This window comes from Watersipora subatra, chromosome 2, assembly GCF_963576615.1.
Source record: "Watersipora subatra chromosome 2, tzWatSuba1.1, whole genome shotgun sequence".
NCBI classification, from domain to species: domain Eukaryota; kingdom Metazoa; phylum Bryozoa; class Gymnolaemata; order Cheilostomatida; family Watersiporidae; genus Watersipora; species Watersipora subatra.
Window position 1 is genome coordinate 49,400,425 of NC_088709.1, and position 13,428 is coordinate 49,413,852.

A 13,428-nucleotide genomic window follows, 5' to 3' on the forward strand; every position below is an offset into this window, starting at 1 on the left:
GGCAAGGTTGCTCGGTCTGACAGGCTACAGTCCTCGAGTGCTCCTGAAGCTTGTGAGTCTTCAGTTGGTCTGACGATGTAAACTCGGCACTGCATGTGGGGCAGCTCACACGTCGACGATGTAAGCGCTCGTGTTTCTTCAGATCACGAAGACTACTCGCTTTGAAGGAACATTCTATGCAGTAGAGCACCATGATTGCAACTGATGTGTGTTAGAACTAGCTTACGGTATTTATGGGTAATAAGCGGGCGTAACGGGGAGAGGACTTGTAAAGCAGTGGTAATAGACACTCGTTTTGTTTGTTTTGCGCTGACTTTTGTGGTAAGATTTGACTGGATGCTTATTGAATCTTATCGTTTTGCTGTCTTATCCATGTGTGTAACCAATTACAGTCAGTGAAATTGACCTATATTATCTTAACCAATTATCTTAGTTTTTGCCATTTTGTGTGTATATAAGAACATGCAATCGTGTTGTTAGGGCAGTCTGCTCGTGTTGTGCTTTGTGCTGATATTTGTGAATAAACTTTGACGCGTTCTCAAAGTGTTGTTAATTGATTCATAGCAGACTATCTAGTAGGGAGCACTAGCTTTATTTGTTTTGTCTTCTCCTCGTAAGCCGTGGCTTAAGACTGCGTTTCATAGCTGCAGCCACACAAGGCTTCGAGGGACGACAGACAGATTTGGCGAGTCTGTAACGCTGTGCGTAGGCACGTGGTATTAGACAGTGAACCACAGCTGCATCCACGCTAGTGCACCACCTCAGCCAGACAAGTGTTCTGCCAACTAATAGGAACTAGACATTTAATGATAGTTGGATAATTTCATGCCTGAAGCCGGGTAACTCTAACTTCCAAGAGTTTTGTTCAGTGAGTTACAGTGTTGAAGTATACCGGCAGCCAGGTTACGAGGCCAGTATTCGGTCTGATCCTACGAGGCCAGTATTCGGTCTGATCCTACGAGGCCAGTCTTCGATCTAACCCTACGAGGCCAGTATTCGGTCTGATCCTACGAGGCCAGTATTCGGTCTGATCCTACGAGGCCAGTATTCGGTCTGATCCTACGAGGCCAGTCTTCGGTCTAATCCTACAAGGCCAGTATTCGGTCTGATTCTACGGGCCTGTGCTCGGTCCAAATTCGTCAGGGCCAGTCTTCGGTCCAGCTTAGTCAGACTTAGGGTAGCTTCCGTATAATCTTGACGGTCGGGTGTGGCATCATTAGTGAGGACTACTTTACGGTATCTGTTTTAAGAACACAGAACCGAACTAAACTATAACAGGGCCGTTGTCCGGACTACATGATTAGACTCAGTGGCCAACATAATCAATAGCAACAGGTAGTAACGGACCGGGTATAACTTTAATGGCAGCTGCCCGCAATCCGTTACAGTATATGGAGTTGTTGCTACCGCAAGAAGCCATGTTTTAACGACAGTGCGCAGGCGCTTTAGTTCTATTTCCTGTCTCAAGTTTGGCAATAGTTAACTCGAGACGAGACCGATACGAGTCGAGACAGGTCGATACTCGAGACGTCTCGTGTCTCGTTCCACCTCTAGTGCATGTTACACTATTTGTGATAAAAATACTTTATTAGGCAAACCTAATAAAAGCTAATAGTTAGCACACAATAGAAGCTCATTAATAAGAAAAAAACAACTTGAGAAGGTTTTTAAAGCTTTTTAGTTATCTAAAGCGAACAGTAACAGAGAATGTTTTTATTAAACAAATAAACGTTAAAACAAATAACAGGAAACGTAAGATTTCCTGTTACGTTTTCTCTGCCTCAAGTGAACTCTATTATAGCGATGGGTCTATAACATTAAAATTTAATTACATGAAGATCAACGATTGCTATAGTGCCTGCAGTTTTGGTACTCTGTTTTAAATAAATTAAGCTAGCCAAAATCTAATATGCCTAAAAAGAAACTGTTATGTGACCTCACTTGAAAAAAGAGCTTACTGGTGAAAATACTATTAGCTGCTAGCATGCTTACTATACTACCGGAGTTCATTATGTATTACGTAATGATTATTCAGCTTGCTTCAGACACAGCTCTTATTATAGTAAATATTTAAACTAGCCAAATTATGCTAAATAGCAGAATATTTTAACAATTCAATGCCGTGCATACAGCTAGCACTACCACCTGTTGCAAATTAGAGGAGCAAATTTATTTTGTTAAGACAAACTCATTGAGTCAATGAGATACAGGCCTGCAACCCAAAAGTGGGGCAATGCTTGAGATTTGCTTTTGAGGCAATTGATGTATCAATGATAGTATATATAAAATTGTGGAAATTGGGGCAAAAATCTCACGCATTTTCATTTTTTGGGTGATTGCATGAGAGTTGGCAGGTATGATGCATTGATTGAGTAAAGCACACAACCTTATGCTTGATAGAATCTTCGACAATTGGACTGCTAAATATCTAAAATAAATAATTAAACTATAGACAAAAAACTCAAGCCAGGAAACCTGGCAAAACTGTCAAACTCCTGACAAAACTGTCAAACTCCTGTCAAAATGTCAAACACATGCCTAAGCTGTCAGAACAATCCAGTTGAACAAGTATCTTGAATAATTGCCTCAATGAATGCCTATAGATCTCTTTAGTGAAATAACAGCTAGCGGATGCTTAACCTAAAGTATTTTGATGCTTGATATTTCTATAGTATAAGCTCTAAGTACTTCCATAGTGAAAAGCTCTTGGTATTTCCATAGTAAAAGGCTTTTGGTATTCCCATGTGAATAGCCGATAATATGAAAAGCTAAGTTGGCATGAGACAGAAATCATGAGCATTATGCAGGTGTTCCAAAAGCAGTTAGTGGTAATAACATAGACATAGAGAACATGTATAAATAAGCATTCACCCATTCCCTATCAACCCTCATGTCAAGGGCTTTTCTACAAATTGTTACACAGTTGACAGTTCCTAGGCTCTCATTGGTTGAAACTATCAAAGTAGATAAATGAATTGTGCATGAATTAAATTGCATTGTTGTATCAATAAATCATAGATTGATACATAGTAGACTGAGCAATAGAGTTATATTGGCTGTAGCAGTAAACCATGACATTATATTGGCTGTGAATGGTGGAAAATGAAAAATACATATATGGTCATGGAATGTAAGAGAAGAGAGCTAGCTGTGAAAAGCTGCTGCAATACAAAGAAAACTAGCATTTATGGATCAATTCAGCTCTGAACTTAGCTAGATAATCTTGTCAGGTTAGTAAGTTTTGTCATGAAAAATCTACTACCTTAATATTAGATTGCTGTAATCTGAAAGCAACAGCGAGTTCTTGGATAATAAACACAGGAACATTCAGTTATTTGACAATTGCTGCCGGAGGTATGAACCTCGTGTACTTCTTTGTCAGCTTTCGAACTAGTGATTTAGATGAGTGGACATCATCTTCTTCTCTCTCAGTAGACAGATGTTTTCTGAAAAGTACAAGTTTGCAAAAGTCATCTCTGACTGGACAAACATAAATAAGAGGTTAAAAAAACCTCACGAAAATGAGTTTTGAAAATTCTAAGCTTTAAGCTATTTTCCAATCAATTATTTCTACAGTTTAGGATAGTTTAATCACTAATCTGCTGCATTTGTGAATAAAAATTCACAGAGCAAACGGTAAAAATGTTTAACATTTGTGTGGAGCATAAAAGCTCTTCTAGAAGAATTAAAAAGCAAAATATGAAAAAGTGCAAACCATCTGATTATAAGCTAACAAGAGAATACAGAAGGAAGAAAAGGCAGTTACACAACATCACAGGAAACAAGGTCAAGACCATTATTTCTGATTGATAGACCATATTCCAGTATTAGTGAGAGAAAAGAGAGGAAGATGCATTACATATGGCCACTGCAGCGATGAGAAGCTGATAGGACAGTGTGAATGCAGTCATATAATGACTCCTGATCAAAATACACTACAACTAGAAAGAATAAAATAACACCTTGGTTACGGTACGTAGCGCCTCAGAAACTTTACTACATCTTTAAGCCTGAAATAAAATCAAACACAACTATCTTAATAAAGTTGCTCCCTGCTGGTGCTAAGGCTATTTGCTGCTCATTTGGTAGAAAGACATAAGTATATCTCTATACATAATAAAACAATTAACAAGATAAACATAGCCTAATTCCCTATTCATGTGACTGCAATCCTCTGCATCCCCACTTGAGCATAACAGAAGAAAACCAGCTAAAATCTGTTGAATTTCTCATTACTCCATTTCATGTTACCCTCACTCTGCTAAATGGTTTGGGTGTTGAGTTGTTTTAATTAACATATAAGTGATAATAAAAATGATACAATAATAAAAATAAAAATAAGAGAAAGATGGACAAAATGACTATGGGAAGGACTTTAACACAAAAACGTCTGCCAAAAAGTGAAAACGGAGTTGATGATAGGAATGAGTGTTGTGATGTCATGGCAGAAGAGAGATGGTGGAATGAGATATTGTACAATAACGAGATTACAGGGTTGAAGACAAACTATTTGTTCAAAAAAGGAAAAAATAGGAAATCTCGAGAGGAAATAAACAGTTTGATATAATTGGGGTGTCTAGGAGGAAAAGGAAGGAGAAAGCATTTCATATGAGAAGAGAGAGAGCTTTCCAAGGAAGAATATTATACAGACATAAGAGACATCTGAAGGAAAAACAATTACTGAAAATACAAAACTGTTCATAATAAAATAAACCTTGCACAAAAAATCTTTAAGAAAAGAAGATACATTTTCAGCGACACCAGTTAGTAATGTGTTTAGCCAATGTATAGCAAATGAGGAATTTTCCACAATTCCGTCTGCTAACAATAGATGCAGAATTTGGAAAAGAATTTTTGAAGCTCTGCATAAGAAAAGCAATTAATTCTCTTACATTTCATAAAAATTTAAGTTTTTCAATATTTCAATAATCTATTTGAAAATTCCAAAGAAGTATTAATAATATAGCAATCTCAGTCATAATCATGTGGTTATCGATCATGGCTATCGTTCGAGGCTATCGATCGTGGCTATCGCTAATCGTTTAGTAAATCTAGAGGCACAATCTTAACCCTTAGCTTATTCATTAACAGCCATAAGTGACTTAATACATTCACTAAATCATGACTAAAGTGCTTGGATCTTAATTAGCACGTAACGGAAAGATTTTATTAGTCATCCCCAAACACTGAAATTAGTTTAGTAAAGGTAAGATGCCTTTACTATCTTACCAGATAAGTTATTCAAATTCACAGGACATTCATCTAGTTGATCATATCACTAAGTTTAACTGATTAAACCTATTATACCACTTGCAAAGTTAGGTAATCAGACTGATATAAATGTGGCTATTCCTGCAGACAACCAACTTATGTCAAAATACGAGACTTGAACAACAATTTTTGTTAGGCAAAAGGCTTTTTATAATTCTAAATAACGAATGAGGAAAGACAAACACAAAAGTTTAGTTCCTTCACTGATTGGACAATTAGAGAGAGGGAGGGGTACAACCTTTTGCTACCAACTACAGGCTAGAGGTGACAATTAGACAACCAGGCGTAAATCACTGATTAAACTGGAATATTGACTAGATAAAAGAATAGTGACTCACCCGATATGATATTCCAAGGTAGATACAGAATCTGGTGACTGAGTTCCATCGTCTATTTTGGGCATCGGAACAGTAATACCAGGACCGCCATGCTTGTCAACTCCGGCACCTCCTATCTGCCCACCCCACGGAGACCTCAGGCCCTCTCTTCCCTTTTGTGGACTATAAAAAGTTAAAATTGATGAATTTACACTTACTGATATATTTTTCTTTCTCTTCTCATTTCTTGGAAACTTTTCCATTTCCAACTGCCTCTACAGGCCTTCAACGCATCAGCATGTTACCCAGGCATTTGCTCTTCGATAAACAAAAACGAAGGTGGTGATATCCAAATCACAGAGGATTTATTATTAGCAATCACTTGTAATCAATCAAAGAAAACACTTTGCTTCTACAGGGAGAGACAGGTAAAACAGAAATAACCTGAACTTGAAATCTCTGGGCAGACAGAAACCCTTGAGGGCGAGCTTACGAGTGTCCATCAACTGCTTTTGGAAGTCCTTTTGCGCATTTCCATAGCCATTGAATATGTGATCACAAAATATTAGCCGCCCTGACTGGAAAATCTAAATGAAAAAAACAAGATCACGAGCTATGGTAAATCAAAAGAAGACAACTCCCAATACCACTTGTGTTAATATTTGTTACTGTTAAATAAAGTAAACAAAGACAGCCTGTTGAGAATTTTTCACACAATAATGTTGGGTTATGATCATATTGATCTGAATTTGTTCCTGGTTACTGTTTATAATACTGTTGTATGCCTGAATGGTAAATAACATATAAAATTAAAATGCTGCAGAAACAGCGAGACAATCAGCCAGTTATATTGAGTTATCATCGGTACAGTAGACACTCCTATACCATATACCTCCCATAACGTAAATTCCACATAATGTAAAGAATTTCACAGAAAATAGGTAGTCGTGCAATAATTCAGAAATACTGGAGGCGATCTTTTGGTGCAATCGCTGGAATGTCGATATAACAAACTGAATGTCATGAGTTGCAGTCCGCAACCTATCTATCGTCGAACGCTACCTTTTATTTTGATCCTGACAACTGACGGGCGGTCAGACAGACATAAAATACATTACTAAATACGTATAGTAAAAACATTTTTGTTTTTTGTTATTTTAGACATGAAATATTTCGCAAAATTTTTCCTTTGCACATCAAACCTTGCTGTCATAAAAAATGAAAAGAACCTTTAAATTGACATTGAAAGCATTTCCTTTAACTTATAGTCAAATTAGCATCCTCAACCCTAAACCTGGTGCAATTGATGAGAAAAAATGAAAATTTGTCGATACAAACCGTTAACACTAAAGTTTCTGTCAAGTTTTTAAATTAAATAAGTTATGTTTAGTTTCTAGCCATTTTGGAAGAGACAAAAACGTGTTTGGAAAGATCTTAGATTGGACTCGGCAAGTTGCATGTATTTTATCTTTTGTATAACATAAAATCCCGATAATGTAAACATTCCCAGAACAAATTATTTATGTTGTAGATGCCTCTACTATATATGCAACTTTACCATGAAATTATTTTATAAAATGAATAAACACTCAAAGATCCTCAAATCAGGTTAAACTAAGAATAATGGAAGTTGTACAGAGACAGTTTTATGTGCTTCCTTCATTGTAAGAGCTACTATAGCCTTAGCTCACAGATAAACTCACTAGGAACATGCCAGGTACAGCATTATGTCTGGTTAGAAGTAATGGCTGGGTGTGGTTAGAGTCAAAGTAAGCCGTCACCATATCATATCTAAAGAGACGGTAAGGGTCTGAACGTGACTGCATACATGTGTGAGCACGGTTGGCATTGCGGTCATTATGCAGTTTGTCTAGCATTTCATCTCCAGTATTCTTGTCAGGAAACCTGTCAATAAAGATATCCAGCAAACATTGAAATAGTTTCTGGCTCGTTACACGTGGATAAAAAACATCATCGCTAATGAATGTAAAATTTACGATGTAGAGAATAAAATTGATTATGATCAGATAACTAAAAAACGTATAAATGGAAAACAGTAGGCTATGCGAGGAAAAAGTGAAATCATAAAATGGAAGACTTTGAGATAGAGACAACAGCTTACAGAGAGGAGATGACTTATGGGAAGAAGACAACTTATAGAGAAACAAGTTTAAGGAACTAGCACTTTATAAGGAGAAGACAACTTACCAAGAAAAACAAGTTGTAAGAAGGCAACTTGGAGATCTAAGGTACTGTATGTAGCTTAAGAGAAAAGGTTGCTTTAGTTAGGCAGGAGACACAGTACAAAATAAAAACAGCTCACGGTGAGAAGGCAATTTACAGTAATGGGACATTTTACAGTGAAAAAACAGCTTACAATGAGAAAACAACTTATAGGGAGGAAACAACTTACAGTGAAAACACAATATACTGTTACAAGACAACTTACAACGAGGAGACAACTGAGAGAACAATCAGCTGTTTTCTTGGCACTACTTTCGAAATGAACGTTTCCAGTTCAACATCCGTAATGTAAGGAACCCGTCTCCGTGTACATCTGCATATATTGTGACTTCCTAAAGTACATGTATAACAAGATTAAAACATAATCTACTATATAATCTACTACATAAATGGCAAAAAATCAGTCTGTATATTTGTGAGTGTTTGTACACCTTATAGAGCGGTTGTTCTTTTTTCGATTCGGTCGTACAAAGCAAACTGAATTAATATGAGTAGTAAATAAATTAATAAAATTAAGATTTCCTACTCATTAAATAAATTAATGAGTAGTAAATTACATGTAATTAATATTTACTATTAAATATTGATATTTACGCGTGCAAGGAAGGTCACGTAAACTTTTGTTTTTTGCGGCCACCTAGACAATTGTTTTCGCGTTTTATCTACTGAACTTCTACTTCAAAAAGGTAAGTACTTCTCATTCAATGTTGTATTGTCTATGAATTGCCACACCTTCACTACTTAGAAACGTTGGATTTGCTACTGTTGGTGATAGTAAACATGTTCATTTTCTTCCACAGACGAGTTACTTTTACTTTTTCCAGCTACGAGTACTACAGAACTGCAGCTACTACCAAACTTGTGCGGGTACTGCTACTGCGTTTTACCTACTAAGTTTCTACTTCAAAAAGGAAAGTACTTCTCATTCAATGTTGGATGGTCTGTGAATGGCCACATCTCCACTACTTGAAAACTTTGGATTAGCCACTGTTCATGATAGTGAACATGTTCATTTCCTTCCGCAGATGAGTTACTTTGACCTTTTTCTAGCTACGAGTACTACAGAACTACAGAACTTGCAACAGTGCTCCGAGCGTTGCGATAGGCGACGGTGAGAAGAAAGAGAGCAGGGTATATAACAAAAAAGCACACCATCTCATTCACCTTTATTTAGACATGCTTTTAGTAGCAGCTCTGGCCGGTTCTAGCCGGAGCCGTGTTTGCTCAGCAGTTTATGGTCGGCAAAAAGGTTATCATGTCGGCATTATGTTTTATTATTGTAAGGTGCTAATGCTGTATCTGCCTTGGCATCATACTGTCTGTGCTGTTATACATGTAAATTTTACTGATAATAAATTTTATCAACATATTCACATTGCTGCTGCACTGTTTGTATATACCATGTCAAAACACAGGCTATAGACAAGAACTGGTGAGCCATGATTAGTGTTTTAAGCATGTAGAAGTCTCCATTCAATAAATGCTGACAAAAGCTCAGCAGTGCAATAGCAAAATATTTTGTAGAATTTCTTGAAAGATGCAAAATTTTATAATACTGCTAGTTTGAAAAACTTCAGTTTGCCTAGCAATGTCAATTTCATTATCAGTTCTCTACAAAAATAAGACAACTCCAGTTTGAGTGGTTTGGGACTGATGCATTTTCTACTAGATGTAAAACATTTTGCAGATTTACATTATTCTCCCCAACATTATTGACATGTATGATTGCATATGTGTATGCATAGTCCAATCAGCGCAACGATTTCAGTAGACTGCATACTTGGAGTTGTTTTACAGAATGAAAGACAACTCTCAATAAACCTCTTGCTGTACGTGAATATGTTCTCGTGGACGGGTTATAAAACTAGTCAGATACAAAACTAGTTGGTTAAAGCAGACATTGCAACTCTGGCAAAACATCAAGATATTGTAAAGTGGTTCACCTGACATGGTGCAACCCAGAAGTTGCTGCCGCAAAACAACTGGGCATTGATAGTGGTTAGCGACAGTCCACTCTGACATGAGACCCTGAAGTTTGGGTGTATCGGTAGATAATGTACTTTGTTCTTTTTGCAAGGGAAGCTTAACATGGGTGCCTCCACTTTTGGACTGACGCCTGTTAATATAACAATAACACATTTTAACTTCAACTTCGCTAGCTGTGACACTTAGAATCACAAAGGGTGTACTGCACACCCTCCCTGTAAAACTGCAAACCAGAGAGGTGGGTGAATAAAGCATTCTTATCAAAGGAGGTCCCGTCATAGTCTTCTACATGGCATCAGGTGGTCTCTTACTACTGCGAACAACAATAGTAGTAATAATAATAATAATTAAAATCAGTACATCAACATAGCCATTTTCAAGTTACAGCCAGGTCTCAAACCTCTTTCTATTTCTATATAATAACTTTATCTTGCTTTAATCTAATGGAAAAGCTGTCTTTTACAATCTCCGCCCACTACTTTTAATCCCACCACATTTAAACCCTAGCAATAGTTTTCTAAGCTAGCATCTAAACTTCACCGATTGTCCGTCGCAACACAGCATCCTTAGACGTGTTAGGATTTACCAACCTCAGTCTATGTAGCTATCAAATTCCTACTCAAGGATTTTTACTGATATTAATGGCTCACACTTCCATTTATACCAGTTTTTGAGGCGTACCTATTTTCTGTTTTTATACAGGTCTTCTGATGACTTCGATTAAAACAGAAGATAAGTAAAACAGGACAATTCAAAAAGAATATATAATAAAACTACTTGCTTTAAGTAATGATAAGGGGTGACTTACAGAGTATTAGAAGAGCTTTTTTCACGGGCTGACAACCTTGGAGTAGCAGACAACTCCTTGATTATATCTGTCGAATGAATCCATGGTCCAAAACCTAAAAAAAATTAGGCACTCATGAATGCCTACCAAACAATAAACATATCTAATAGCCATTGAGTACCTCCTTTGGAGTCATATAAGGCTGGTGTTCCCAAGAATATACTTTATATATTGAAACCAATATAATTGTTGTATATATACGATAATATTGGTTTCATGAGAGTAAATAGTCAGCTGCCTCCCTAAATTTTTCCATGGTACACAGTCTCTAATCAGCTGAACAGTGCCTCTTAGTCACATTTGAGATTGGAGATATCATTTGCTTTTGGAACACAGAAGAAAATTTCAAGATAAGTATGAGAGATTTATAACAGAAACTGTTGCAACTCTTCTGTGTGGTATTGTATATGCTACCACATTCCCTCTCGTGGAGTAGTAAGTATTCAAGTCAACAAACAAAAAGCTTATTTGGCACTAAACCAATCAGGGCAACTTCCTAGCACCTCCCTAATGGTGTTGGGGTTTACCAACCTCTTTTTATGTAATTACCTAATTTCTGCTCTATGATTTTTACTGATATTTATGGCTGATAGTTTATTCCAGTTTATAAGTTCTACTAATTTCCTATTTATTTCTGATACAGGTCTTCTGATAAACTCTCAAGTGTCTCAACAAAGATCAAAAGTCGGCAAGTCTAGACAAGTGAACATTTAGAAAGCGAGGCAAGAGCAACTCCAATAAGGATGCTCTGCATGCAGACTGTCACGCTGATCAAAAGCGAAAGTGACATGCCTAGCAGGTACCAGCAAGTAGAAGCGGCAAGAAAGGTCTGAACAAGACACACGCTAACTGTAACCTGGAACTATACTAATCATTTCTAATACCATATGAAATAGCCTAGCAAGCTACAGGTAATGTTAGAGAAGGGAAAGATGCACACTATACTATCACATTATGAATATTCATGTTTATTAGAGCTTGGTTAGAGATAGCTTTATTATAAAATCCTGAAATGCGTGATACCTTCTTCAGTCTCTGTAATACAATATATACTGATGCTCACACTTTGCTAGCATAGTCTTTCTACAGTGAAATCGTAACAACATAGTACTCCCACAGTGCATGGACAGTGAAAACGTAGTACTGCGACATCGCATGCACAGTGGTAACATAGTACTCCAACAGTGCATGCACAGTGGCAACATAGAACTTAAACTGTGCAGAGTGGCAACATCACAATCGCATAATAAATGAATATGGATAACATCAGACTCTAACCATGCATGTTTAATGGTAACACAGTACTTACACAATGTAAGCACTGTGGTAAGTTGTTATTTCCACAATGCATACATGTTCCTTCCACAGTATATGCACTGTGGTAACATAACATTTCCACGGTGCATATACATTATTAACATATTATTCCCAGACTACCTACTCCCATGCTCACATCTCAATGATCAGATAGACTCTATTTGAATTTCTAGGCCAAAGGAAAGACATAAATAGTTACTAAAATGCACAAAATTGAAAACGCATGACCAGCAGGAAATAGCAGAGAAATACGAAAGTGCCAGGATAGAGCAATACCTGATGGAGCTGAAGGTATGCGAGGAGACTTAACGACTTCTTCAATGTTAGGTATAGGTGTAGAGGCCAACTCATCAGCATTGTTGTTCATAATACTGGGTGGAAGAGATTTAGCAGTGTGCAGTCCTTGTCGTGACCAGTCTACTGATGTCTTCATATTTTTTAACTGAGGGGAGGCAATTCCAAGAGCAATCCTATATACATCAAGCCATTCATCTACGAGATTCCTATAATATGAAATACGACAAGCCTGGATATTAGCAACTGACATGCTTGGATATTAGCAACTGACATGCTTGGATATTAGCAACTGACATGCCTGGATATTAGCAACTAACATGCTTGGATATTAGCCACTGACATGCCTGGATATTAGCAACTGACATGCCTGGATATTAGCAACTGACATGCCTGGATATTAGCAACTAACATGCTTGGATATTAGCCACTGACATGCTTTGCATATTAGCAGTTGACACGCCTGGATATTAGCAACTGACATGACTGGATATTAGCAACTGACATGACTGGATATTAGCAACTGACATGCGTGGATATTAGGAACTGACATGCCTGGATAATAGCAACTGACATGCTTGGATATTAGCAACTGACATGCCTGGATATTAGCAACTGACATGCCTGGATATTAGCAACTTACATGCCTAGACATTAGCAACTGACATGACTGAACATTAGCAAATGACATGCATGGATATTCGCAACTGACATGATTGGATGTTAGCAACTGACATGCTTGGATATTAGCAACTGACATGCTTGGATATTAGCGACTGACATGCCTGGATATGAAGCACTATTCAATTTCTATTGATTCATAAATTTTGGGTTATAAAGTCAATAGAAAGTCAGGATATCTTATGTCAGCAAACGATCCTTCCAAATCTTTGCATCTTCCCACTTTACCTATGCTAATTGTTTCTTTTAGACCATATTATCAGTTTCGAGAACTTTCATGGTTTGTGTCCTCAATTTTTACATGACAATTACAGGTTTTCAACTCAATCCAACTTGTATTATATGAATAAATTGCATACAACCTCTAACATCTATTTGAAAAATATCATTGCTAGCGGCTCTAGCAATCCTTCACCTAATATCTGTTCGCTCCACAGAAAAAGGTATTTTAAACGATATGTCAAACCATTT

At 37.1% G+C, this 13,428-nt stretch overlaps 1 protein-coding gene across 1 annotated transcript; it reads right to left on the minus strand.

Moving 5' to 3' along the window:
- Nucleotides 1-3,013: 3,013 nt before the first annotated feature.
- Nucleotides 3,014-12,529, minus strand: LOC137388284 (uncharacterized protein C3orf20 homolog). Its single transcript, XM_068074775.1, has 8 exons — nucleotides 12,259-12,529; nucleotides 10,627-10,720; nucleotides 9,776-9,948; nucleotides 8,038-8,164; nucleotides 7,292-7,493; nucleotides 6,033-6,175; nucleotides 5,610-5,771; nucleotides 3,014-3,446 (listed from the first exon to the last, which is right to left on the minus strand). Exons 1-8 carry the CDS (start codon nucleotides 12,527-12,529, stop codon nucleotides 3,332-3,334), a joined length of 1,287 nt encoding a protein of 428 aa, XP_067930876.1. The 3' UTR covers nucleotides 3,014-3,331.
- Nucleotides 12,530-13,428: the final 899 nt, after the last annotated feature.

Bases quoted from the DNA above. Each gene is read 5' to 3' on its own strand.
- LOC137388284 (XM_068074775.1), bottom strand. From the start codon at position 12,529: ATGTCAGTTGCTAATATCCAGGCTTGTCGTATTTCATATTATAGGAAT. The intron at 7,494-8,037 runs GTAAGTTGTCTT...CTTTATTGACAG, and splicing joins CTCTCAGTTGTCTCCTCGTT to GTTTCCTGACAAGAATACTG. The intron at 6,176-7,291 runs GTGAGTTTATCT...TTTTTCATTTAG, and splicing joins CTGTACCTGGCATGTTCCTA to ATTTTCCAGTCAGGGCGGCT.